Here is a 26,594-nt window from a genome sequence, read left to right on the forward strand (position 1 = left end):
TTACTTCATGCTAAAAAGCCTACAGTAAAAACAGAGTATAAAATATGTTTTATTACAACTCTTTCCTCCATTTTGCCCCTCTAGCTGGCATCAACAACTTTTGGCATAGGAAAGCAGGATGAGAAAGGCTCAGGCTTCTGATGACACAAGCATACAGATATTTAAAGCTGCTGTCTTTCCTTTTTTTGGAGGCTCTAATTGGTTATTCAGAAATTGCCTGCTGGGTCTTTCCTTTTGAAGTTTCCATGAGCCACACAATTGCATCTCTAGTCTAGGCGATAATTTGTTACTCCTTCTTCAGCTCTGAGTATGTACCTCCTGGCTTTTTATTTCTAGGTCTCTCCACACCTATAGGTGGCCTTATTAGACAAAACCTAAGATGAACACACTCTGGCTCCCTTCCAGTCTCTCTCCCTGTCCTGTGACATCCTCTTCCGAGGAATGCACACTTTTGGTGTCAACAAACTCGGAGAAAGCTCTCTCCCAGGCCCATCATCAAAGCACTTAATATGCCCTTTTTTTAAAAAAATATATTTTTAAATTATACTTTAAGTTCTGGCGTATGTGTGCAGATCATGCAGAATTGTAACATAGGTATACACAGGCCATGGTGATTTGCTGCATCCATCCCCCCATCACCTACATTAAGTATTTCTCCTAATGTTATCCCTCCCTAATCTCCCCTCTCCCTGCTCTCCCTCCACTAGCCTCCCCACCCTCCATCAGGCCCCAGTGTATGATGTCCCCCTCCCTGTGTCCATGTGTTCTCATTGTTCAACACCCACTTAGGAGTGAGAACATGTGGTGTTTGGTTTTCTGTTCTTGTGTCAGTTTGCTGAGAATGATGGTTTCCAGTTTCATCTGTGTCCCTGCAAAGGACATGAACTCATCTTTTTTTTTTTTTTTTTTTTTTTTTTTTTTTTTTGGGACGGAGTTTCGCTCTTGTTACCCAGGCTGGAGTGCAATGGCGCGATCTCGGCTCACCGCAACCTCCGCCTCCTGGGTTCAGGCAATTCTCCTGCCTCAGCCTCCTGAGTAGCTGGGATTACAGGCACACACCACCATGCCCAGCTAATTTTTTGTATTTTTAGTAGAGACGGGGTTTCACCGTGTTGACCAGGATGGTCTCGATCTGTTGACCTCGTGATCCACCCGCCTCGGCCTCCCAAAGTGCTGGGATTACAGGCTTGAGCCACCGCGCCCGGCCAAACTCATCATTTTTTAATGGCTGCATAATATTCCATGGTGTATATGTGCCACATTTTCTTTATCCAGTCTATGTTGATGGACATTTGGGTTGGTTCCAAGTCTTTGCTATTATAAACAGTGCCACAATGAACATATGTGTGTATGTGTTTTTATAATAGAACTATTTATAATCCTTTAGATATACACTCAGTAACGGGATTGCTGGATCAAATGGTATTTCCATTTCTAGATCCTTGAGAAATCACCACACTGTCTTCCATATGGTTGAATTAATTTACACTCCCACCAACAGTGTAAAAGTGTTCCTGTTTCTCCACATCCTTTCCAGCATCTGTTGTCTCCAGATTTTTTAATGATCGCCATTCTAACTAGCGTGAGATGGTATCTCAATGTGGTTTTGATTTGCATTTCTCTAATGACTAGTGATGATGAACTTTTTTTTCATATGTTTGTTGGCCTCATAAATGTCTTCTTTTGAAAAGTGTCTGTTTATATCCTTCCCCCACTTTTGATCAGGTTGTTTGTTTTTTTCTTGTAAATTTGTTTAAGTTCTTTGTAGATTCTGAATATTAGCCTTTGTCAGATGGGTAGATTGCAAAAACGTTTTCCCATTCTGTTGGTTGTTGGTTCACTCTGATGATAGTTTTTGCTGTGCAGAAGCTCTGGAGTTTAATTAGATCCCATTTGTCTATGCGTTCCCTTTAGATTTCTCAGAAAGGAGTCAGACCAGAGTCCACTGTGCTCCTCTGAATACAAGGAACACATTTCAAAGTTGTCTGATACTCTGAAAAGTATCAGACCCAAGGCAAGGGAAGTATCACTCCAAACCTGTCCTCTTGTAGTGAGGAGTAGGGAAAGAAATCCAGCACAAAAACGCTGCCCAAAGAAGTATATTTAACAATCTCTTTTTTTCCTCTCTCCTAAACCTTTTATATTCCTTGAGCAAATGAGGAGTTTAAGAGTCACGGAACATCTTCTCAGAATATAATTTAAAAATCACATATGGCTATTTGCCATTTTATTGCGAAAATGTACAGCTATTGAATCATAATATCTAATCAAAACTTTTGTTTTAACCACTTGTTATACATTTAAAACACATCAGAAAAGTTGAACGAAAAATGTAAGAAACCAATATTCAAAGTAAATATTGGTCCAAAAAACATCATAGATCATGCTTACATACCCATGGAGCAATATAGTCTCCAAACATAGAGCAACAAGTCAGAATTACAGGAGAAGAAAATTTAAATCAATAATTGTAGTTGAAGATTTTAATATAACCTTTCTGGAAACCAATAGATAAAACTAAACAAAAATATAAATGTGAGTAATAAATTCAAATACAGATAAATTTATATGAAATTAAAAATTCACTCCTAAAAATAGGAGTACACATGGAGCATTCAAATGAGTCAATTATAAATTCAATAAAAAACTAACATTATATGTTTTTAAACCACAATACAACAAAATTCAAAATTGATTAAAGAAGACAGTAAAAATAGTCTCATATCTGCCAGAAGAAAAAAACGTACTCAAAATTATACTTTAATTAAAGAGGAAATCATAAAGAATATTATAATATACAAGAGAATGATAATAAAAATGTAATGTAAAAAATATAGAATACAGCTAAAGCAAGATTTGGAGGAAATTTTATTGAATTAATTAACATTTATTGAATTAATAAAAAAAGAAAAATTAAAGTCAAGAAACCTGCCATTCAACTCGAAAAGATAGTAAATGGAACTATAGAATTCTTCCCTTCAAAAAGGAATGCAAACGTAAAGAAATAACAAAAATTATAGAATAATAAAAAAGAACTCAGAAAGAGAACCAGCAAAACCACTAGCTGTTTCTGTAAAAAGACTAATGAAATGAACAAACATTTAGCAAGGCTGATTAAAAGAACAAGAAAAAATGCAGTAAAAAATTACCCTTTAATAATATAAAAATTTAGTATTTTAAAATTTAAAATGTAATATTAATATTAAAAATTACCCTTTAATAATATTAAAGAGTAGGTAGCTACAACATATAGAGATTTAACAAAAGATATAATAAATAATTGTGTGTCAATAAATGTGAAAGTTTTACTGTTGACTGTATTAGGAGGTACCTCTGGAGAGGTCCTGAATTCCAGGCATACTCTTGTCCAGCGCTATTGTGTTGGCAATGCTATTTACCTTGATAATAATAATAAATAATGTTTGCCAACACAGTGTGATGTCACTTTTAGATGTCAACTCGACTGGATTAAAGAACAATTAGAGGACCGGTAAGCACTATTTTGGGGTATGCCTGTGAGGGTATTTTCAGAGGAGATTGCCATGTGAGTCTGAGTGGACTAGGTGGGGAAGGTCTGATCTCAATGAGAATATATACCATTCAATCAGCTAGGGGCCCAGATAGCACCAAAAGGCAGAAGAAACGACTTCCTCTTCTCCTGGAGCTGGGAAACACTCTTCTCCTCCTGTCCTTGGACATCAGGACTCAGGATCTCTGGCTTTGGGCCTCCAGAACTTAAGCCCGTACCCTCCCACCCTTGGTTTCTCAGGCCTTTACTTTAGGCTAAGAATTGCCCCATCAGCTTTCCTGGCTCTGAAGCTTTCAGACTTTGACTGAGCCACATTACTGGCAACCCTGAGTCTCCAGCTTGTAGACAGCCTTTTGTGCAACTTATTAGTCTCCATAGTCACGTGAGCCAATCCCCTAATATATCCTATTGGTTCTTTCTGGACAGTCATGACTAATTTTTTGCGCATTGGTCTATTGACATGAAGAGCCACAAACTGAGTCACAGTCTTGCTTTGCAGAGCAATGGAATTGTATCCTTCAGTGGAAACATGCTTTCTTCTAAGATTTCTAGGCAGAGCCCAAAGTCATAAGCATGGGAAGAAAACATTGGCCAGGTGCGGTTGGCCTGTAACCCCAACACTTTGGAACGCTGAAGCGGGCAGATCACGTGACTGAGGTCGGGAATTCGAAACCAGCCTGGCCAACATGGAGAACCCCCGTCTCTACTAAAAATACAAAATTAGCCGGGCATGGTGGCATGTGCCTGTAATCCCAGCTACTCAGGAGGCTGAGGCAGGAGAATCACTTGAACCCGGGAGGTGGAGGTTGCAGTGAGCCAAGATCGCACCATCGCACTCCAGAAAATGCTGACAGTTGAATCCCACTTTCACTCCTTAGTTCTCAAATCTAAGTACTCAACGATAACATATATTGGCACAGATAAAATAACACTGGTCTGTGTTTTAAAAAATAATAATACGTTCCCATTTAAACCTAGAAGGGGGAAATCTGAATGAAAGAAAAACAAATCCACAACATCACAGTGGGCCAGCACTCTTTATCAACATGGCCTGGAGGCCCTTTTCATTGCAGAAAGGCAGGGAAAAGAATAAAAAATATAAAGATTAAGCAAGAAGCAAAAGAACAAATATTATTCACAAATAATATGAATGCAAATATGGCAAATCCAAAAGAACATATAGATAAGTTGTTGGAATTAACACAAGAGTCTAGAAAGATTACTGAATAAAAGCAATTAGCATATAAAAATCAGTAAATGTCTTTCTCACATCAACAAAAATAAAATGTACTATATATATATCATTTTTGACAGCATGCCTAAGAATAAGGAAGACAAGAGACATTCTAGACTTCTACAAAAGTAATTATAAAAGCATTAGAAAAAGTTAAAGAGGACCTAGAAAATAGAGAAACATGCCATATTTAGCAGTTAAAGGTTTTAATATGATAATAACTTCAATTTTTCCCAAATTGTTCTATTAACGTAATGAAATCTCAATCTTAATCCTAAAAAGACTTTATTTTTGTTTATTTTTTATGGAATTTAACAGTTTGTTTTAAAATTGATATGCATATACAAATGCAAAGGGCAAAGAATATTAAGACATTTTTGAAAGAAGATAAAGACAAAATATTTCAGATTAAAATATATTTCGAAGCTATAAAAAGGGTGATGCAGCCACAATGATAAAAGAATCAATGTAATCATGTAGATAATTCAGAAACTGGACCATACATATGCATACACTTCAGTTATAACAAACATAGCACAGGAGAAGGCAGAGGAAGATGAACAAATGGAAATCTCCACAATCATCCCTCCTGCAGGAACACCAAATTTTAACAACTATGAAAAAGCACCATCATGAGAACCAAAAATCAGGTGAGCAACCACAGTACCTGATTTTAGCTTTATCTTACTGAAGGAGGCACTGAAGAGAGCAGGAAAGACAGTCTTGAATTGCTGACACCACCCCTCCCCATTTGCCTGCAAGCAGCTGGATGGCACAAAGAGAGAATCTGTGCAGTTGGGGGAGGGAGAGCACAGTGACAAGGGAAATTGGCATCCAACTCAGTGCGACCCTGTCACAGCACTGAGAGAAAAGCAATGCTGGGTTCCGCCAGTGTCTACCCATGGAGGGAACATTTGGACTAGTCCTAGCCAGAGGGGAATAGCCCATCCCAGTGGTTCAGAGCCTTTTCTTTTCTTTTTTTCTTTTCTTTTGAGATGGAGTCTCACTCTGTTGCCCAGGCTGGAGTGCAGTGACGCGATCTCAGCTCACTGCAACCTCTGCCTCCCGGGTTCAAGCAATTCTCTTGCCTCAGTCTCCCAAGTGGCTGGGACTACAGGCATGCGCCACCATGCCTGGCTAATTTTTGTATTATTATTAGAGATGGGGTTTCACCATGTTGGGCAGGCTGGTTTTGAACTCCTGACCTCATGATCCGCCTACTTTGGCCTTCCGAAGTACTGGGATTACAGGTGTGAGCCACCGTGCCCAGCCTATAATTTTATGTTTCCTTCCTTCCTTCCTTCCTTCCTTCCTTCCTTCCTTCCTTCCTTCCTTCCTTCCTTCCTTCCTTCCTTCCTTCCCTCTCTCTCTCTCTTTCTTTCTTTCTTTCTTTTTTGAAACAGAGTCTTGCTCTGTTGCCCAGGCTAGAGCGCAATGGCACAATCGCGGCTCACTGCAACCTCTGCCTCCCAGGTTCAAGAAATTCTCCTTCCACAGCCTCCTGATTAGCTGACATTACAGGTGACTGCCACCATGAGACAGGGCTTCATCATGTTGGTCAGACTGGCCTCAAACTCCTGACCTCAGGTGATCCACCCACCTTGGCCTCCCAAAGTGCTGGGATTACAGATGTGAGTGTCACTGTGCCTGGCCAGAACGTTTCTCAGCAAGCCTTGTCACTGTGTCACTGTGTCGTCACTGTGAGCTAAAGAGCTCCGGGGTTCTAGATAAACCTGAAACGCAGTCTACGACACAAGGACTGCAATTCCTAGGGAAGTCTTAGTGCTGGGTGGGCTTAGAGCCAGTGAACTAGGGTAGCACGTGACCCAGAGAGACACCAGCTGGGGTGGCTGAGAAAGAGTGCTTGTGCCACCCTTTTCAAAACCCCAGGCAGTGCAGCTTGTAGCAAAGAAATTGACTCCTTTCTTCTGCTTGAGGAGAGGAGAGCGAAGAGTAAAGAGGACTTTGTCTTGCAGCTCAGCCACAGTGGGATAGGGAATTGGGCAGAATTGGAAGGCCCCCATTCCAAGCCCTAGCTCTCAGATGACATTTCTAGACACACCATGGGCTAGAAGGGAATCTGCTGCCTTGAAGAGAAGGAACCAGTCTAGGCAAGATTTATCACCTGCCGAATAAATAGCCCTTGGGCCCTCGATAACCAGCAGCAATACTCACGTAGTATACTGTGGGCTTTTGGTGAGACTCTGAGACATCCTGGCTTCAGGTGAGACCCAGTACACTCCTCAGAAAGGAAATCAGTATATTAAAGAGCTATCTGCATTCCTATGTTTGTTGTAGCACTGTTCACAATAGCCAAGATTTGGAAAAAAGCTAAGTGTTCATCACAGATGAATGGATGAAGAAAATGTGGTACACATGCATAATGGAATAGTATTCAGCCATAAAAAAGAATGAGCTCCTGTCATTTGCAACAACATGGATGGAAATGGAGATCGTTATGTTAAGTGAAATAAGCCAGGCACAGAAAGATAAACACATATTTTCACTTATTTGTGGAAACTAAAAATCAAAACAATTGAACTCATGAAGATAGAGTAGAAAGATGATTATCAGAGGCTGGGAAGGAGAGTGGAAGTACGGAGGGAAGCTAGGGATGGTTAATGGGTACAAAGAAATAGAATAAATAAGACCTAGTATATTATAGCACAACAAGGTGACTATAGTCAATAATAATTTAATTGTATATTTTAAAATAACTAAAATAGTATAAATAGTATTTTATTTATTTGTAACAGAAAGGATAAATGCTTAAAGTGACGGATACCCTATTTACCATGATGTGATTATTACCATTGCATGTCTATATCAAAGTACCTCAGATATCTCATGAAAATATACACCTACTCGTACCCACACAATATAAAAATTAAAAATAAAAAAATAAACATAGTACAGAGAATAGAAGAACTTTCTATGATTGATCCTGGGATAATGAGATACAAGATAGAGTAAAATAAATTTTTGCCTCTTTATTGCTACATATGTGAACAACAAAAAATAATTCCAAGTGAACTATAAAACTAAAAGAGAACTAGGTTTTCAGAAGATAACTTAGGACTATATCTTTAGAAGTTAGAGTAGAGATTTCTTAAACAAAACAGCAAAGATAAAAGAAAAGATTGGTAAGTTTGACTACATTGAAATTAAGAACTTCTGTTTATCCAAAGATACAAGGAAGAAAGTACAAAGCAGGGTCTCAGAGTGAGAGAAAATATTTACATTACATAAACCCAACAAAGGGTCTGTATCCAAAATTACAAATCATGAAGAACTACAGATCTAGAAAGAAAAGACAAACAACTCAATAGAAAATTGGCCACAAAACGTGAGCCCTTCACAAAAAAGAAAATCCAAAGACAAAAAACCTGTAAAAATATGGTCAACCTCATTAATAATAAGAGAAATACAAAATAAAATCACGAGATAATACTACACACCAATAGCAGTGGCTACATTTAAGTGGAGCAATGAGAACTAGGCTGAATGTAAATTGGCTCAACCACTTTGGAAAATTTTTTGGCACTATCTGCTAAAGCTGACATGCATATATACTACCCTGTGACCCAAAAATTCAATTTCTGTATAAATGTGTGCTTATATATACCAAAATGTTCACAATATCCATACTATCACTGTCATATGCAAAAACTTGATACTACTCAAATGGCCATAAGTGGTACAATGGACAAATAAAAGTGATGTGTTCATACAATAGAATGAATTTAATAGAAAGTTAGAACACAGCAATAAAAATAAATAACCTAGAATAAATACATGAATAAATCTCACAAACATAATGCTGAATGAAAGAAGCAAGATACAAAAGAATATGAATAATTTGATTAAATGAATATAGAGCTCAGAGACAGGCAAAACTAATCAATATTGATCAGGTTTGGGTAGAGCAAAGTGAAGTGATTACTATAAAAGCTAACACCTAGGAAATAGGAAGCTGTGATGAGGAAGAGGCATGCCGAGGACTTCTAGGGTCCTTGTGATATCCTATTTTATGATCTGGGTGGTGATTATATGGGTGATTGCTTTACAATAATTTCTTAAGCTAAACACTTTTGTTATATGTACTATGCTGTACATATATATTACATGTGGAAAACAGCCTCAAAAAAGAAGAGGCTGGTGGTGAGATTGGACTAGGGCCATGACAATAAAAAGAGAAGCAAGAGGAGTCAAGAGTAATTTTATCGAACAGCAATGGTACAGCTGGGAACGATAGTAGAAAAGAATCAAACAGAATTTTCAGGTTTCTGGCTTAAGCCCCTGAGTGAATGGTGATGGGGACACCTGAGGGAGTACAAATAGTTAAAAAAAAGATGATTTCAATTTTGGTATGTTAATGTGGAGGTGCCAGTAGACACATGAATGGTAATGTTCAGTGAACGTTGGCTGTTTTGGTCTAGGCTCTAGAGTAAGGAGAGAAATCTATTTAATGAATGAAAATCGAATGCTCTGAAAAAAGCCTGAAAATAATCCTACCACCGCACAAAGCTGTCAAGTGCCTCCATGTTGTGTGTAAGAAAACTAAATCTAATTTCACATGTGTCGATGTTCAAGATTTTGCTTTTTAACCGTTCTATGCCCACTTTTAGTGTGCTTGAGGTCAGATGTATTTTGTCCACCATTTTGACTCCCAAGGGACATTTGACCCTAAGGCAGGACTTAGCTACTTCCAAGTCTTTTCAAGAGCTTTGCAGTCAGTAAAGCACAAAGCCGCAGTGCCTTTGCACTTGGGCTCTATGGGTGCATTCTGCTTTTTGGTCCCATCTGTGCGTGTCCTTCATATCGTATTTTAGCTCATCAATAGAACACAGTGGCCAGCTGTCTGAATCAAAAAGGTCACTATAAAGGGAGAGGAAAATAAGAGGGAGGTGAAGGGGGGGAGAGAGAGAATTTTATTCTATTTTATTTTATTGAGTGTTAAGCTTTCAAATGTTGTTAGGATCTTAAAGATGGAATGTCTAATTCTAGGATGAAGTACAAGTGAGGTTAGATCTCTACCGTATCTGGCCATGGCATAGCTATGACTTTCTTGTCTCTCCACTCATGTGGAACCCTTTCTTTGACAAACATTTATATCATGTTTGATAGCATACTTAAGTAAATACCTTGTTTAATAATGTACTTATTTCATACTTGGTTTTCACATAGAAATTTGTTTACACACCTTTATCATATCTAACACTCTCCAGAAAAACTTGATACTTTCTTTTTTTTTTTTAAGGATCCTGTCTCATTTCTTTTCATATTGCCAACAGTAGCTAACAGAATTTCCGAGAGCTGTCACCCATGCTCGCGAAGCTGCTCCCCAGGACCAACCCTTTTCTTGTGGGTTTCCTCTGGGGACTGGTGGGCAGTGGTATAGAATTTTTCAAGAAAATTCAGAAAAATATGTTAGCTATAAACACAAATGTCAATTAGAATCCAAGGCTAGAATCTGGCTATACGTTTTTCATGCCAAATTAAGTTTGATAAGCAGTTCCAAGGTTCTTCAGTAAGATTAAACAAAGAGATCCTCCAATAGGAAAATTGTAACAATGTTCAGTTGCCACAAGTTTTACCACAAACCTTTTTTCCCCCCTTTTTAATATCCCTGTGAGAAATGGATGTTCAAAGATGAAATCCTTTTGTAGGAAAAATTCCAGACACAGTAAAATCCAAATAAACTAAAGCCTTAAATCAAATTATCTTTAAGAATTTAAAGTAACTTCTGACACCCAAATTCTTATATTCTGCTTAATCTCAATTAAGTGTAAGTTTTCAATGTTTGGATGAAGCTAAGATTGTTTTAGCAATTGCTGTCTTGACTGTCTCACGGCTGAATTGAATCATTTCTTTCAGAACGTTGGAGATTGGTTCAATGTCAAGACTCTCATGAGCCACAGTTTTAATAGGTTCAGAGGATTAATAAGGAATAAAAGATGATCACAACACAAGCCCTATAGTCACTGAATTCTGGAAAGCCAACCCCCAACTGTCGAGTAGTAATGCTAAGCAGATTTACACTCTTAGAACTGTATTTAATGTCTCTACAGACCCTGACAGAGATCCACTTACATATAAAGAAAGAAAAGCAGATAAAGAAATTCATTTTTTAGCTTCAGCAGAATGCCAGTCATTTGATGCCAGTGGATGCCAGTGGACTCAGAACCTCTGAACTTAAACTCAATTGTGAGGAAACTCCCAGCACAAGGTTAATGTTAACACTAAGCATTTACTATTTTAAGGGGGGCTGGGAACCATTCATTTTGTGCCTTCCTTTTTAAAGAACAAAAAGCATTTTTACTTTAAGAATAAGCTTCACTTCAAAGATAGTAGTACACTCATAAATTCTTACTGAAATCTCTAGTTACACAGGAAGATAAAAATGCTTATAGGCTGTCACAGGCTGATCACAAGGCTTTATAATAAAGTACACTATTCTTAGCTTTAATATCCTGTATAAGCAAGCATCACATGTGCAGTAGCAGTATCCCTTCTGCTTTCTGAGGATGCCCTACTCTGTAATAGAGTAGTTTCTTTTATTTTCCCCAACTTTTATTTCAAGTGCAGGGGTACAGGTGTAGGATATGCAGCTTTGTTACATAATCAATATGTGTCATGGAAATTTGTTGTACAGATGAATTCATCACTCGGGTATTAAGTCTAGTATTCAATACTTATTTTTCCTGATGCTCTCTGTCTTCCCACCCCCCACCCTCCAACAGGCCCCAGTGTGTGCTGTTCCCCTCTGTGTGTCCCATGTGTTCTCATCATTCAGCTCACACTTATAAGCGAGGATATGCAGTGTTTGGTTTGCTGTTTCTGCATGAGTTTGCTGAGAATAATGGCTTCCAACTCCATCTATGACACTGCAAAGGACATAATACTGTTCCTTTCTATGGCTTCTGCATAATAGTATTCCATGGTGTACATGTACCATGTTTTATTTATACAGTCTATCATTGATGAGCATTTAGGTTGATTCCATGTTGTTGCTATTGTGAATACTGCTGCAATAAACATATGCATGCAATTATCTTTATAATAGAATAATTTATGCTTCTTTGGGCATATACCCAGGAATGAGATTGCTCGATCAAATGGTATTTCTGCCTCTAAGTCTTGGAGGAATCACCACACTGTCTTTCACAATGGTTGAACTAATATATTCTCTCACCAACCATGTGTAAGCTTTCTTTTTCCTCCACAACCTTGCCAAGATCTGTTGTTTTTTGACTTTTTGATAGTATCCATTACAACTGGTGTTAGATGGTATCTCATTGCAGTTTTGATTTGCATTTCTCTAATGATCAGTAATGTCAAGCTTTTTTTGTGTATTGGTCACATGTATGTCTTCTTTTGAGAAGTGTCTGTCCATGTCCTTTGCCCACTTTTTAATGGGGTTGGTTTTTTATTTATTTTTTCTTGCAAATTTCTTGAAGTACCTTGTAGATGTTGGATGTTAGACCTTTGTCTGATGGATAGATTGCAAATATTTTCTACCATTCTGTGGGCTGTCTGTTCACTCTGATAATAGTTTATTTTGCTGTGCGGAAGCTCTTTAGTTTAACTAGATCCTGCTTGTCAATTTCTGCTTTTGTTGCAATTGCTTTTGGTGTCTTTGTCATGAAATCTTTGCCCATGCCTATGTCCTGAAGGGTATTGCCTAGATTTCTTCTAGGGCTCTTATAGCTTTGGGTTTTACATTTAAGTTCTCAATCCATCTTCGGTTATTTTTTGTATATGGTGTAAGGAAGGGGTCCAGTTTCAATTTTCTGCATATGGCTAGCCAGTTCTCCCCACACCATTTATTAAATAGCAAATCCTTTCCCCATTGCTTGTATTAGTCAGGTTGTTAAAGATCAGATGGTTATAGGTGTGTGGTCTTATTTCTGGGCTCTCTATGTTGTTTCATTGGCCTACATGTCTTTTCTTAAACCAGTACGATGCTGTTTTGGTCAACATATACTAATGTTGTCTTGTAGTATAGTTTTAAGTCAGGTAGTGTGATATCTCAGGTTTGTTCTTTTTGTTGAGGATTTTCTTGGCTATTTGGGCTCTTTCTGTTTCCATATACATTTAAAATAGTTTTTTTTCTAATTCTGTGAAGAACGTCAATAGTAATTTAATGGGCATAGCATTGAATCTATAAATTTTTTTCCATGGTATCATTTCCTCCTATCCACGGAATGGAATGCTTTTCCATTTCATTGTGTCATCTCTGCTATCTTTGAACAGTGGTTTGTTAGTTCTCCTTGAAGAGGTCCTTCACTTCCCTTATTAGCTGTATTCCTAGGTATTTTATTCTTTGTGGCAATTGTGAATAGGAGTCCATTTACAATTTGGCTCTCTGCTTGTCTATTGTTGGTGTATAGAAATGCTTGTGATTTTTGCACATTGATTATGTATCCTGAGACTTTGCTGAAGTTACTTATCAGCTTAAGCTTTTGAGCTAACATGATAGGGTTATCTAGATATAGGATCATGTCATCTGCTAACAAAGATAGTGTGACTTCCTGTCTTCTATTTGAACACCCTTTAGTTCTTTCTCTTGCCTGATTGCCCTGGCCAGAACTTCTAATACCATGTGAATAGGAGTAGTGAGAGAGGGCATCCTTGTCTTGTGCCAGTTTTCAAGGGGAATGCTTCCAGCTTTTGCGCATTGAGTATGATATTGGCAGTGGGCTTTTCATGCCCCATGATGCAAGATTCAACATATGCAAATCAATAAATGTGATTCATCCCATAAACAGAACTAAAAACAAAAGCCACATGATTATCTCAGTAAATGCAGAAAAGGCTTTCAGTAAAATTTAACATCTCTTCATGTTAAAAAATCTCAATAAACTAGGTATTGAAGGAATCTACCTTAAAATAACATTTTGTGTCTTTTCCATTGAATCTATTCAAAGCCTCTTAGTTTTTACTTCCTCTTCGAATGAAGTGCTTCTGACTCCTCAGCTCTGAGTTCAGCAAGGGACCTCTCATGTGACATAGCATCTACCCTCTCAAATGAGCAGACCAGCCTCTGCTTGTTATGGAATTGTACTGGCCTAAGAAGACGGCCTCCTAGGGAATATTTTCACCTTGCACTTACATTTAGTTCAGTTAGAAAGTGTACCTGGTCAGGTGTGTTTGCTCATGCCTGTAGCCTCAGCACTTTGGGAGGCAGAGGTGGATTGTTTGAGCCTAGGACTTCAGGACCAGTCTGGGCAGCGTAGCCCTGTCTCTATATGAAATAATTAAAAAATTAGGCCACCTACAATAACTATGCAATCTTGAAACCATGTCAGTAATTGTTTAAATGTTTTCCACCCCTGAGCCTAGAGAATGTCACTTGAATTCAAGAGTGATCCATCCAATTTGCTGCTTGGGCCTGAAAGCAGGGTGAGATTTGGGGTAACTGAGATATTGAAAGCTTTTCTAGACTTCACTTTAGCAATTTAAAACTAAATTCTTATTGGAGTTTTGCAGCATACAAGGAATCTTAGAGACAAAAACATTACTCCAGTCACCAGTGCCTAAAAATGCTATAGAGATTTCTGGTTTTGCCACAAAAAAAATCCCCCCCCCAAAAAAACCAAAAAAACATAAAGACTATCTGCTTCAGCTATGACTACTTAGAAAACATATTCTACTGTGGGCCTTTGTTGAGCCATCTTGCAGCCCCTGTAAGTTCTGTTGCCAGGCAGCACTTGCGGCTTTCCAAGCACCTACTGCCTGTAGGTTAGCCTTGCCTTGTCTGTCCCTGCTTATGAGGGCTTCACAGCAATCTTGAAGGCCCTCACAAGGTTCTTGTGCCTGTTGCTTATTGACATTCACGGGGAGAGTCCCACCTCTATAGAAACAGCTACTGGCCTATGAAGAAAGCCACCATAAGCTGTGTTGCCTTCCAAGGTCACAAAACCACGTGCCCTAAGACTGCAAGCATCTTGCCCAGGCTCAGTAATTAACTAAAAAAGGTGGCTGAGCATTGGCCTCTACAATCTGGAAAATGTCCTTCTCTCTTACTAAACAAAGCCCAAGGCTGAGAACCACAGGACCTGTTCCCACCAAAAGCCTCTCCTTGTGAATAGCTCTCATACATTTGTTCTTTTGTTTTTAGTTCTTTTACACCTAAACCCATGCCCCAGGTGTTCGTGTCTCTGAAAATTTGCTCTGGAACTTTAGACTCTCCCACTCCCTACCCACTTAAATCCCCATACAGGGGAAGGCCTATGCTTGTTCATAAACCCTTCTACCAATAGAGCTGCATGCAGGGGTAAGAGCATGAAACTAAGTTCAGCACAGGGCCAGGCACAGTGGCTCATGCCTGTAATCCCAGCACTTTGGGAGGCCAAGGTGGGCTGATCGCCTGACGTCAGGAGTTCAAGACCAGCTTGGACAACATGGTGAAACCCCATCTCTACTAATAATACAAAAATTAGCCAGAAGTGATGGTGCACACCTGTAATCCCAGCTACTAGGGAGGCTGAGGCAGAAGAATCTCTTAAACCTGGGATGAGGAAGTTGCAGTGAGCTGAGATTGTGCCACTGTACTTCATCCTGGGCGACAGAGTGAAACTCCTTCTCAAATAATAACAATAATAATAATAATTTTAGCATGACTCATTTATTCTTCCCAAATTTACCAGTCAGATAAGGCAGATCACTTCTTCCAGGGTAAAGTGAATTAAGGAGCAGAAGGAGGAGCAGGAGTAGGAGTTGCATACACATAGAAAGTACAGGTATCCCTCCAACACAACCATTCGTTAATTTATTCATACAAATTAAGTTATTCTGTTCAATTAGATTTGCCATGTTTAGCAAATAAAAATATAGGACTTCTAGTTATATTTGAATTTCAGATAAACCGTGACTACTTTTTAAATGTAATTATATCCTGATAGGACTCCGTGTCCTCACCCAAATCTCATCCTGACTTGTACTCTCATAATTCCCATGTGTGTTGTGGGAGGGACCCAGTGAGAGATCATTTAATCATGAGGACAGTTTTCCCATACTGTTCTCCTGGTAGTGAATAAGTCTCACGAGATCTTTTGGTTTGATAAGGGGAAACCCATTTCACTTGGCTCTCATTCTCTCTTTGCCTGCTGTCATTCGTGTAAAATGTGACTTGCTTCTTCTTGCCTTCCACCATGATTGTGAGGCCTCCTCAGTCATGTGGAACAGTAAGTCCAATAAACCTCTTTATTTTATAAATTGCCATCTTGGTATGCCTTTATCAGCAGCATGAAAATGAACTAATACATATCCCAAGTATTGTATGGAACATAATTATAGTAAAAATTATTTGTTTTTTATTTGAAATGCAAATTGAAATAAATTTTATTTGGCAATGTTCTATTGAGTGTCAGGCACTGTGCAAGGTGCTAGGATAATGTGAATATGACATAGTCTCTGTCTTTAGAGGGGGAAGTAGAAAAAAATGTGACACTTTTGGCTACAGATGAGCAATTAAATACAAAATGCTGTTTTCTGAGCATCTCTTTCCAACCACAAGAAACAACTGTTCATAGCCATCAACAACATCTTCACCTTGGACCGTGAAATGAATTTGCATTTATTCAGGTGTTGAATTAGTCTGAATTGACACACTGCATCTTGACGCTATCCATGTTCCAGTAAGCCTTCCTTTTGTTGATGGCCATGCTGTCCTCAGAGAAATAAAGAATAAGCCCTAGCCACTTTCTTTCCTAAAGATACTTAGATCACTGAGGAATACCACAGGGGGGTTAGGAAATTTCACTTCACTGTGATCACCTCTGGGGTGAAGGAAATTCAACTGTTATTGATGCACTTGAGCGGAACACCCAGCCCAAATATGGGAGATCAGATAATACCTCTCAGTAGAAGTGGCACCATACTCTACAATTATTAGTTTATAATGACCCCGCAGTATGGATTAACTGGTTACAATTTTAATAAATAATTTAATTTAAATAAACTGATATAACCAATACCTCTTCTCCAGGACATTGGAGAAATCTCTAACCAGGAGTGACTAAGAACACATTGAAACACATCCAATCCTCTTCCGTTGCCATCCTGTTCCTCACTGTTTGTTGGTTGTTCATTCAGCAAGTCCTTATTGACAAATTGGTACGTGACAAGTGCTCTGTTAGGCATTGAAACAAAATGAAGAACGAACCGGACTTCTGATGACTAATCCTTGTGATAACTATCTAATGAGAAAAATAGGCATTATACAATCACATAAATATATAGAGAAAGATAAAATTTGGTAACTTCCATGGGTGAAAGAACAGAATGACAGTTGTTAAAAAACAAGACACTCTTTTCATTACATGCTAAAGGTTGGCCACCCTGAGGATGGGACATTCGATCTGAGATCATCTTCCATTTTTAATGTAAAGACACAAGGTCTCTGAATGATGACAATTTTATCCTGGTAGTTAGATTACTGAGAATGGTTTACCTCTAAGTCTAAAACATGCCTTCCTAACAGAAGTGATATCACCCTCAAAGGGGCAAGAATTGGCTCTTGGGAAGATAAAAATAAATCTTATTTTTTTATGTATAAAACACAGCTATACATGCAGCACATGAACAGATAAGCAGTATATTTGTGGTATTGAATTTTCATGGAAGAAGGGGGTGGCGAAAACCAAAAATGTCTAAAAAGGATACTTAGGGGAGCGATAATGAAAAAATGGTTGCGAAACACTGGTTCAGAGTTTTTGCCAGTCTATTCAATAGTCCCTCAAACAATGTTTATTAAAAGCATGCTTTCAAGAAAGAACTGTTAGAGGTGCATGGGCTATAGTCGGTAAGAAAAGGGGCCTTCAATGTTAGTGGGAAAGAAGACACAAAAACAAGCAAGAAAATAATCGCGAATTATTATAAACACTGTGAAAAACACACAAAGGACCTGAAATAAAATAATGGGGTGGAACCTCTTTGATTGAAAAGTGAGGGAAGGCCTTTCCGAAAAGGGCTCTGGATTTAAAAACAGTGGTACGTTGCTGATTTATCTCCTAATTTGCACAGATTTAGGTGAGATTTAGGGGTAGTTCCCAATCTGTAAGTTTCTGTTATTTTCCTGTTCAGAGTCTCATGACAACTTATGTGAAAGTGAAAAACACGTATGCTTTGATGCCTTGACTGTGCGACTCATACCACGCCCACTAAGCTTGCCTACATTAGGAGCTGCATGCGGAAACAAAGGCTGTGTGAAGACAAGGTAGTGAAGGGGTCTCCCCATATGAAAACTGAAGAAAGAGTTATTGGAATACTAGCAAATCCACAGCTTGACATTTCTAGAGAACCTAGGCACAGCCTTGGAGACATCACTCCTGGGAGACCAGAACTGTTAGAAGATCACTGAAACTTCTGAAAATGTATCATCGCTGTCAGGATTGAGATACAAACAGCATTTAGGGAAGTAGCCACATTCACATTTTTAGAGCCCAAAGCAAGATATGATACTAAGTTCTTCCCTTTTTTAATTCTCGCACGTCTCATCTGAATAGCAGCTTCCTGCCCGCTTTCCCGGAGATAAGTCGGGCTTTTGGTGAGGCAGACTTGTCCTGCCCTCTGCCTGGCCGATACCCATGCGTCTGTGGCTGCTGCTGCTGATCTGGAGTGAGTAGATGGGCTAGACTGGGGACCATGGCCTCAGTTCCTAAAGCTGGCCAGGGAAAAAGCCAAGGAGCTTCTATCTCTGCTTCTACTTGGGGCTTAGAGACAGATAGCAAGGGATGGGAAGTGAGCAGAGCTGGGTTCCCAGGACAACAAAGAGGCTCCAGAGGCAACTATCACAGTAAGCCAGATATGCTGCCCTTGGCTTCTCGCCCACTGCTTTTTTTCATCTCAGAGGAAACTTGGATTTTTCCTTCTGCCAAACCACGACTCTATATCCCTCCCTCCCTCTTAAGCCTCAAACTAAAGAATTTTTCAGATAAACAGCTACCTCTAAAACCTAGGCACATGAAGGAAGGTCTACTGAGAAACATCACTCTTTTCTAGAAGTTTTAAGCCAAAATTTAATCAGAGATTGAAAAAGGGAGAGGAACAATAGGAAGCCCAAGGAACGAAGGGAGGGTAAACCATTTCAGCCAGTCCTTGCCTGCCTCTGTCCTCAGAGAAGAGAGGGAAGGACTGAAGGGTGCCGCGGCCAAGTAAGTGACAGCAGAGAGGAGTCAGGCCTTGGACACAGCCATCACATTTGTAAAATAAATCATAGGCCATTTTTTGTTGTTTAGGGACTCAGTTGATATAACAAAGGGAGCAAAGAAGTGATAAGGAAAAACAAAAGAAGCAGTTGTGGGTGGGTTGTTAGAAAATGTTTCAGAGAGTGTCTGATTGAAAATATTTGAAAAACATTACTTCATGCTAATCTTTCATTTTCTGCTCTGTCACAGCTCCTGGAAGAGGACAGTCAGGTAAGTTTCTCCTTCTCTCTGCCCCTCTCCTTCCCTCTCATACCCCTCTGGTCTCTGGGTATTGGTCCCCTCAGCCCACACAGCCTGTCCCAACCCTTGCAGGAATGCATCGCATCAGCAGTGCTGCTGCTCTGGGGTCAATCTGCTACTCTATTGGGTTAACAGAGTTTCCTCCGGCTTTTTCAGTCTCCAGTTTTTTTTTTTTATCCCCCACATTATCAGGATTCCTCAGAGTAGAGGGGAAGGAAACATTTGCAGAACAAAGGGCAAAGGCAAGAGGCTGATGATGAAGGAATCTCATATCTGATCTCTGTATTCCCTAATACCTCTCCCTCTGTGTGCCCAAGCTAGTGCTGCTACCAAAGGACACAGAAATAGCTCCCATTCTCGCAGGAAGATGCTACAGCAGAATCCTTATAAATCTCCAAAAAGAGCTCATGCCACTGCCACGCCTCACTTCCATGCCTGTCAGTCAGTTGCAATTCCATACACAAGTCTGACGTCTCGAGCAGCCCATCTGCCTCCATTTAAATTCTTTCGATCCCTCCATTGTTAACTGTGTCCAACTTAGATGGAGAGTATGGTTGCGTTCCCCACAGACTCTCAAACTGAGAAAGGTATAAATGTAACACAAGTGAAAAAATGTTATTCATTAAATGTTAACAAGGAGGAAGTGATTTTCTGGAGTCTAGAAACTACTTCTGAGGTATATACATCCCAGGTTCACCTTTATCTTGACAGAAATGTATAGGACAAGAGAATTTCAGAATCAGCCACCTTCTGAGGCCTTCACAGTGTTTGCCCAATAGCAAATCACATCTCCTGAGCTTTTCTGAGCTATGCCAAGAGCCTGAGGCCTCTCCCTTATAATACCCTTTTGCCCACCTCCAGGAAGAAGGTGAGGAAGAACAGATTCTTTCCCAGGCATTTCCCCAGGTTATTTCTGCTCCATTTTTCACCCTGGTCCCAACTGGAGATTAGTCCAGGAAAGCTCCTGACTGTAGGTTGGGCTCCCCCTGTTCTGTGTCCACCTCCCATTTACCTTCTCCTGCCTCCGTCTTCCTATTTCTTGTTCAGGGGTAGCTCCAAAAGCTGTACTTCTCCTCGAACCTCCATGGTCCACAACCTTCAAAGGAGAAAAAGTGACTCTCACATGCAGGGAATCCCATTCCCTAGCCCAGGGAAATACAATTTGGTATCGTGATATGAAATCGTGGAGAGTAAGAGGTAACAAGATCCAAATTGGAGAGTCTGGAAATTACAAATGCAAGACCCAAGGATCCTCCCTCAGTGACGCCGTGCATGTGGAATTTTCATCTGGTGAGGAAAGGAAGGGGACGTCTAAAGTCAAGCCACCAGGCGGAGTATCTGAGGGCTGGGTTAACGCAGGGAGCACAGGCAGAGTTGTAAGCAGACATGGGAATGTTTGATATGCTGAAGCCAGTGGGGAAAATAAGGAGATAGGGGAACAGCATGATGCCGGATTGTCTATCTATCTCCTTCCTCCAAGGGAGTATGGGTGACCCAGGGGCCATCAGACAAAGGGGTTCAGGTCTGGGATTCCTCTTTTGCGTAAAGATGTGTGAGGATTTCTCAAGGATGTTTCCTGGGAACTGGTTCACTCTTCTAGGGCAAGCAAGAATCAGGTGTTGGGGTCATGTGGCAATGTGAGTGGGAACCATTTGCAAGTGTGTATAAAACTGTGGTTCTTGCCTCATGGGCAGAAATGAGAGTGAAGGCAGAAGCAGCGGTGGATAAACTGACTGTGCTCCTGTGCTCTTTGCAGACTGGCTGATCCTGCAGGCTTCACATCCGGTCTTTGAAGGAGATGATGTCACTCTGAGATGTCAGGGGAAAGATGACAAAAAAGCCAATAAAAAGGTTTACTACAAGGATGGAAAACAGCTTCCTAATAGTAATAATTTAGACTCCATCAAACTGAATTCGGTCTCCAGGGACAATAGCAAATATCATTGTACTGCTGATAGGACGACTTTCCTAATACCATATGAACAAACTTCAAAATCCCTAAGTATCCAAGTTCAAGGTAATGGTTAGATTTCTATGGATTATTGGGTTTAGTAGGAAAACTGAGGATAAAGGGAAGGTGTTTATCAGTGGGAATTTCATGAAGTGCTTCTTATGGCTCAGCCATGGGAGGGAGATGTTTGCTTCATGCTTCTCTCTCTCTGGGTGGCTGGTGCTGAGAACACAGGTGCATCTCTCCAGGAACTCTGAGCCTCACCACCCTGGGAACTATGTTTTTTCTTTTCATTAGAACTGTTTCCACATCCTGTGCTGAAAGCCAGCTCTTCCACACCCGTAGAAGGGAGTGCCATGACCCTGACCTGTGAGACCCAGCTCTCTCCACAGAAGCCAAATGTTCAGCTCCAGTTCTCCTTCTTCAGAGATAGCCAGACCCTCGGATCAGGCTGGAGCAGGTCCCCCAAGCTCCAGATCCCTGCCATGTGGACAGAAGACTCGGGATCTTACTGGTGTGAGGCAGAGACAGTGACTCACAGCGTCAAAAAAAGGAGCCTGAGATCTCAGATACATGTACAGAGTGAGTATCCAAGGGCCTGCTCTTCCAGAGTCAGAGCTGGGGAGAGGAGAGCAGACCAGTGACATCTCCTGCACCCCTGGGATGGTGGACACATCAGAGGGGAGTGTCCAGCTATTCTGGTATGATTCTCTCTTTAATAAGCTCAACATTGGTCTAACAGCCCTAGAAAATTTTATTCCACTTGAGTCAGGTAATAGTAGTTATTGATCAGTTACTGAGTGCCCAACCCTATGGGGTTACAGAGATGCACAATATCAGTCTCTCATGAACCAACAGACAACTAGAAGCACAGCTAAACATATGCAGTTTTAAGAGGCCCCCTGTGGTGCTTCCATTGGGTTACCTAAATTCACAACAAAATAGTCAGAAAAAGGGAAGATGAATATGGACTGAAATAGATAAAGATATGGAGACATGCATGTAAATCTAGAGAAGTCTTGAAGAATAGGAGAAGGGTTTGGATTCTATTTTGATCTTCAAAATAGATCTCTGGTGTTCTCTTTTACTTTGTGTTTCAATGGTACATCAAAGATTCCTTAGAGATAAATATGTATAAAATGTGATCAGGAAACATTGGGTTTATGGAGATTATGGACTTGGTGTCCACATTTCCCAAGGATGGGAATTGTGGGAGTGAGAGGGATGTTGTTTCCTTTATAATAGTATACACAATTTCTTATTTCTTACTTAGGGTGTCTCCCTGCAGCACCTGCTGCTATTGGCTATTCATGGCACCTCTAGCCTTCCCCTTGACCCTGAGGTCCCTGTCATCAGGACCCTCACATGCCATCTTGTGTTCTCCCAGGAGTCCCTGTGTCTAATGTGAATCTAGAGATCCAGCCCACCGGAGGGCAGCTGATTGAAGGAGAAAATATGGTCCTTATTTGCTCAGTAGCCCAAGGTTCAGGAAATGTCACATTCTCCTGGCACAGAGAAGGAACAGTAAGAAGCCTGGGTAGAAAGACCCAGCGTTCCCTGTTGGCAGAGCTGCAGGTCCCTACAGTGAAGGAGAGAGATGCAGGGAGATACTACTGTGCAGCTGACAATGTTCATGGCCCCATCCTCAGCACACGGATTCAAGTCACCGTGAGGAGTAAGTTCTGATTCCTTCTACACAGCCTCAAGTTGCCAGCTAGGGTTTAGGTTCTTCATCAACCACTAGGATCTCCCAGAAGAGGGAGGGAAGGAGGAAGGGAGGGGGAGGGAGGGAGGGGAGAGAGAGAGAGAGAGAGAGAGAGAGACAGAGAGACAGAGAGAGAGACAGAGAGACAGAGAGAGAGACAGAGAGAGAGAGACGAAAAGATGGTGAAATAAGTTGAAGCATCTTACTTCTTGTGGGGAAGACTGAGTGGTCATGAAAACAAATTACCCAGGATTACTTATCACTGTTTTGGGGAAATGCTTCTGATTTTTTGATGAGAAAAATGTGATCAGTGGGAAACAATGATCAAGGGACAAGGGATGTATCTATTGCTAGGCTCCTTGAGAGAGGTTGTGCATCTGTCACATCATCAGAATCCTCTGACAGCCCTTTTGTCTCCCTCAGTTCCAGTGTCTTGCCCCGTCCTCACCCTCAGGGCTCCAGGGCCCCAGGCTGTGGTGGGGGACCTGCTGGAGCTTCACTGTGAGGCACCGAGAGGCTCTCCCCCGATCCTGTACCAATTTTATCACGAGAATGTCACCCTGGGGAACAGCTCAGCCCCCTCTGGAGGAGGAGCCTCCTTCAACCTCTCTCTTAGAGCAGAACATTCTGGAAACTACTCCTGTGATGCTGATAATGGCCTGGGGGCCCAGCGCAGTCACAGAGTGAGTCTCAGCATCGCAGGTAAGCAAGATCTATCCACAGCAGTTAACAGCCAATACAATAGGCCATGTCTTCTCACAAACAGCTCCACTGGGCTATTTCCTGGTTGATATCCCAATAGACTTCCCACGCTTTCTAACTCTGCCTGGGAGTTCTGGGATTCTTCCTTTGACTACACATTTAGTAACTTAGACCATACCTTTCTTTTTTTTAATTCCTCTGTAATTGTCATGAATAGCCATCCATATACCCCATTCATTTTTTTTTCTGGTGAAGGCACAAGGGCTTTCCAGAATACCAAATATGTGATGGGTCAGCAATTACTGACAAAGGAAAATGGCACAGAAAGCCCTTATTTCTGAATTCCTTTGCCCAGGAACAAATGACCAGATCATTCCTTGCCACAGTTTTCTGCCTCTATCTTGATCTAAGTTTCCACTTGGCTCCCTGGATCATTGAAGTGTCTCTCCTTATGGATACCCACAGGCATCACGGCAGCAGGCCTCTTTCATGGACTCCAGATTCCAATGACCTATCTAACCTTCTCACTTTCTCCAAATGCCTTCTGATTGGGTCTCATTTAATCTTATGTTTTCAGTATCCCCTAACAAAATTTTCCTTCAGCAGAGGCACTGGAGCATCTCATAATTCCCATGTCCAGCCCCTAAGAACAATGAGCAAAGTGACCAACCACTTAGGAGATAACCTCCAGTCCAAGAGATGGTTATCCCAAAGTGCTCAGCATTTGGAGGATAGGAGAGAGCATTGGGACCTAGGAGAAGATGACAAAATAGAAGAGAGATGGCAGTAATTCCCGGTAACCCAAACCCTTACATTCTCTGGATTTTGCCATGGACTCTTGTTCCTCAATGATTCCAAATTATTAAAACACATATGACATTTTGGCTAATAATAATCTTTCCTATAGGCCAAACCTGGGTAATGATTTAAGGAGGTATTAAAACCGGGGAATGCCAGACAGTGTGCTGAAACAGAGACTCCAGTCTTGAACAGGAAAATATCATTTGTATAACCTTGAGTAAGTCTTCTTACTAGACTTGTGCTTATTTTCCTCCCTTATACAGTAATTGAGCCAGCACATCATGGAGGTGCAAAAATTCTTGATCCTACATCACTCTCTGTCAAAACTGTTTAACACGCACCCCACCTATGTATATATTAATACACATATATTTGTGTATTAATTATATACATGTACTACTGTATTAACTTAACAGGCACATTGCAAAACAAACAGAAAAATAGAAATCAAATAAGGGGCTGGGTGCAGTGGCTCACGCCTATAATCCCAGCACTTTGGGAGGCCGAGGTGGGCATATCACTTGAGCTTAGGAGTTTGAGACCAGCCTGGGCAACATGGAGAAACCCCTGTCTCTACAAAAAATACAAAACTCAATCAGGCATGGTAGCATGTGTCTGTATTCTTAGACACATGGGAGGCTGCGGTGGGAGGATTGCTTGAACCTGAGAGGTTGAGGCTGCAATGAGCCAAGATTGCTCCTCTGCTCTCCAGCCTGGGCAACAGAGTGAGATCATGTAAAAAAAAAAAAAAAAGAAAGAAAGATAAAGAATCAAATAAACATTATTTTTAAATCTTTGATTTAAAATATATGACTAAAATTATTATAATTGATTATGCTTCATTTATTTTGTAACTCTTAGTTTACTTATGGTGGTACAGTTATTTGAGGTTTGATTTTGAGTTTGGTCTTATTCCTATCAGTGTCTGTTATTGCTTAAAGCTTTATCTTACCAATATATCTAGATTCAAGTGGAAGCAGATCATCACTGCTGCTCTTTCAAGTCCATAATACTCATTTTTCAATCCCATAGTCTAATTATACAAAGATTTTCATTGAAATTTGGTTAATAAGTTTATATATTTGTTGATGTTCATTAACTGTTCTTGTAAACTAAGTGGGAAGTACTGTATGTTGAATTTCCTTTTTTTGTTGTTGTTCTTTTTTTGTTTTGTTTTGTTTTTTGAAATGGAGCCTTACTTTATTGCCCAGGCTGGTGTGTAGTGGCATGATCTCAGCTCACTGCAACCTCCACCTCCTGGGTTCCAGCAATTCTCCTGCCTCAGTCTCCCGAATAGCTGGGATTACAGAGGCATCCCACCATGGCCTGCTTTCCTTTTTGTATTTGCAGTAAAGACGGGGTTTTGTCATGTTTCCCAGGCTGGTCTCGAACTTTTGAGCTCAAGCAATTTGTCCGCGTCAGCCTCCCAAAGTGCTAGGACTACAGGTGTGAGCCACCACGCCCAGCCACTGCATGCTGAATTTCTATCAAATGTGTTTTAGCTTTGGAAGAGTTATAAACTAGTTTCCATGTTCTGTTTCTACAGATTTTTAAAGGTGCAGATATAAATTTTTAAAGTTGATATACTTAAATTTCTAGTAATAAGACCACATAGAAATGTAAATATTTTTAAACAACTATTTTCCAAAATATTATCTCCATAGCATAAGTTTAGAAAGCATTAACAATATGAGTACCGTTAAAGGTCACTTTTTAAAGTAACTGCTAAGTGTTAACATTGTCAATAGCCACGAATCACCAAAAAGTCAACAAAAATTAAATACTAATTTTTCTTCATGGAAAAACACATAACGTACCTTTACATTTAATTCCTCATTTTAGACCTTTGCCACAACATAACTGAACTCTCACGTGATACTAAAAGGTTTGAGGTCACTCCCCAATCTCATTACAAAACATTGTAAAGATTTTATGATTTGGCCAGGCACAGTGGCTCATGCCTGTAATCACAGCACTTTGGGAGGCCAAGGAAGGGTTGCTTGAGCCCAGGAGTTCGAGACCAACCTGGGTAATACGGCCAAACCCCATCTTTACTAAAAATGCAAAAAAATTAGCGAGGTGTGGTGGCATGCTCCTGTAATTCTGGCTAGTCCGGAGGCTGAGCCAGCAGGATCATTTGAGCCCAGGAGGTCAAGGCTTCAGTGAGTCATGATTGCACCACTGCACTGCAGGCTGGGCAACAGAGTGAGACCCTTCCT

At 40.4% G+C, this 26,594-nt stretch overlaps 1 protein-coding gene across 3 annotated transcripts in view; it reads left to right on the plus strand.

Annotated features, from left to right (window-relative positions):
• Positions 1-17,959: 17,959 nt before the first annotated feature.
• FCRL3 (Fc receptor like 3) overlaps positions 17,960-26,594 on the plus strand; it is a 19,958-nt gene continuing 11,323 nt past the window's right edge. For 2 of the 3 annotated variants that reach the window (XM_037729647.1, XM_017503723.2), the window contains exons 1-7: positions 17,961-18,386; positions 19,166-19,186; positions 20,264-20,506; positions 20,973-21,233; positions 21,465-21,749; positions 22,555-22,842; positions 23,296-23,574. In XM_037729647.1, coding sequence (XP_037585575.1) covers positions 18,356-18,386; positions 19,166-19,186; positions 20,264-20,506; positions 20,973-21,233; positions 21,465-21,749; positions 22,555-22,842; positions 23,296-23,574 — 1,408 coding nt within the window. In that variant the 5' untranslated portion in view covers positions 17,961-18,355. Of the gene's footprint in view, positions 18,387-19,165; positions 19,187-20,263; positions 20,507-20,972; positions 21,234-21,464; positions 21,750-22,554; positions 22,843-23,295; positions 23,575-26,594 lie in introns of all 3 variants that reach the window. The other variant, XM_017503724.2, reaches the window with a different exon arrangement.

Source organism: Cebus imitator, unplaced genomic scaffold (genome assembly GCF_001604975.1).
Source record: "Cebus imitator isolate Cc_AM_T3 unplaced genomic scaffold, Cebus_imitator-1.0 Scaffold313, whole genome shotgun sequence".
Classification (NCBI taxonomy): domain Eukaryota; kingdom Metazoa; phylum Chordata; class Mammalia; order Primates; family Cebidae; genus Cebus; species Cebus imitator.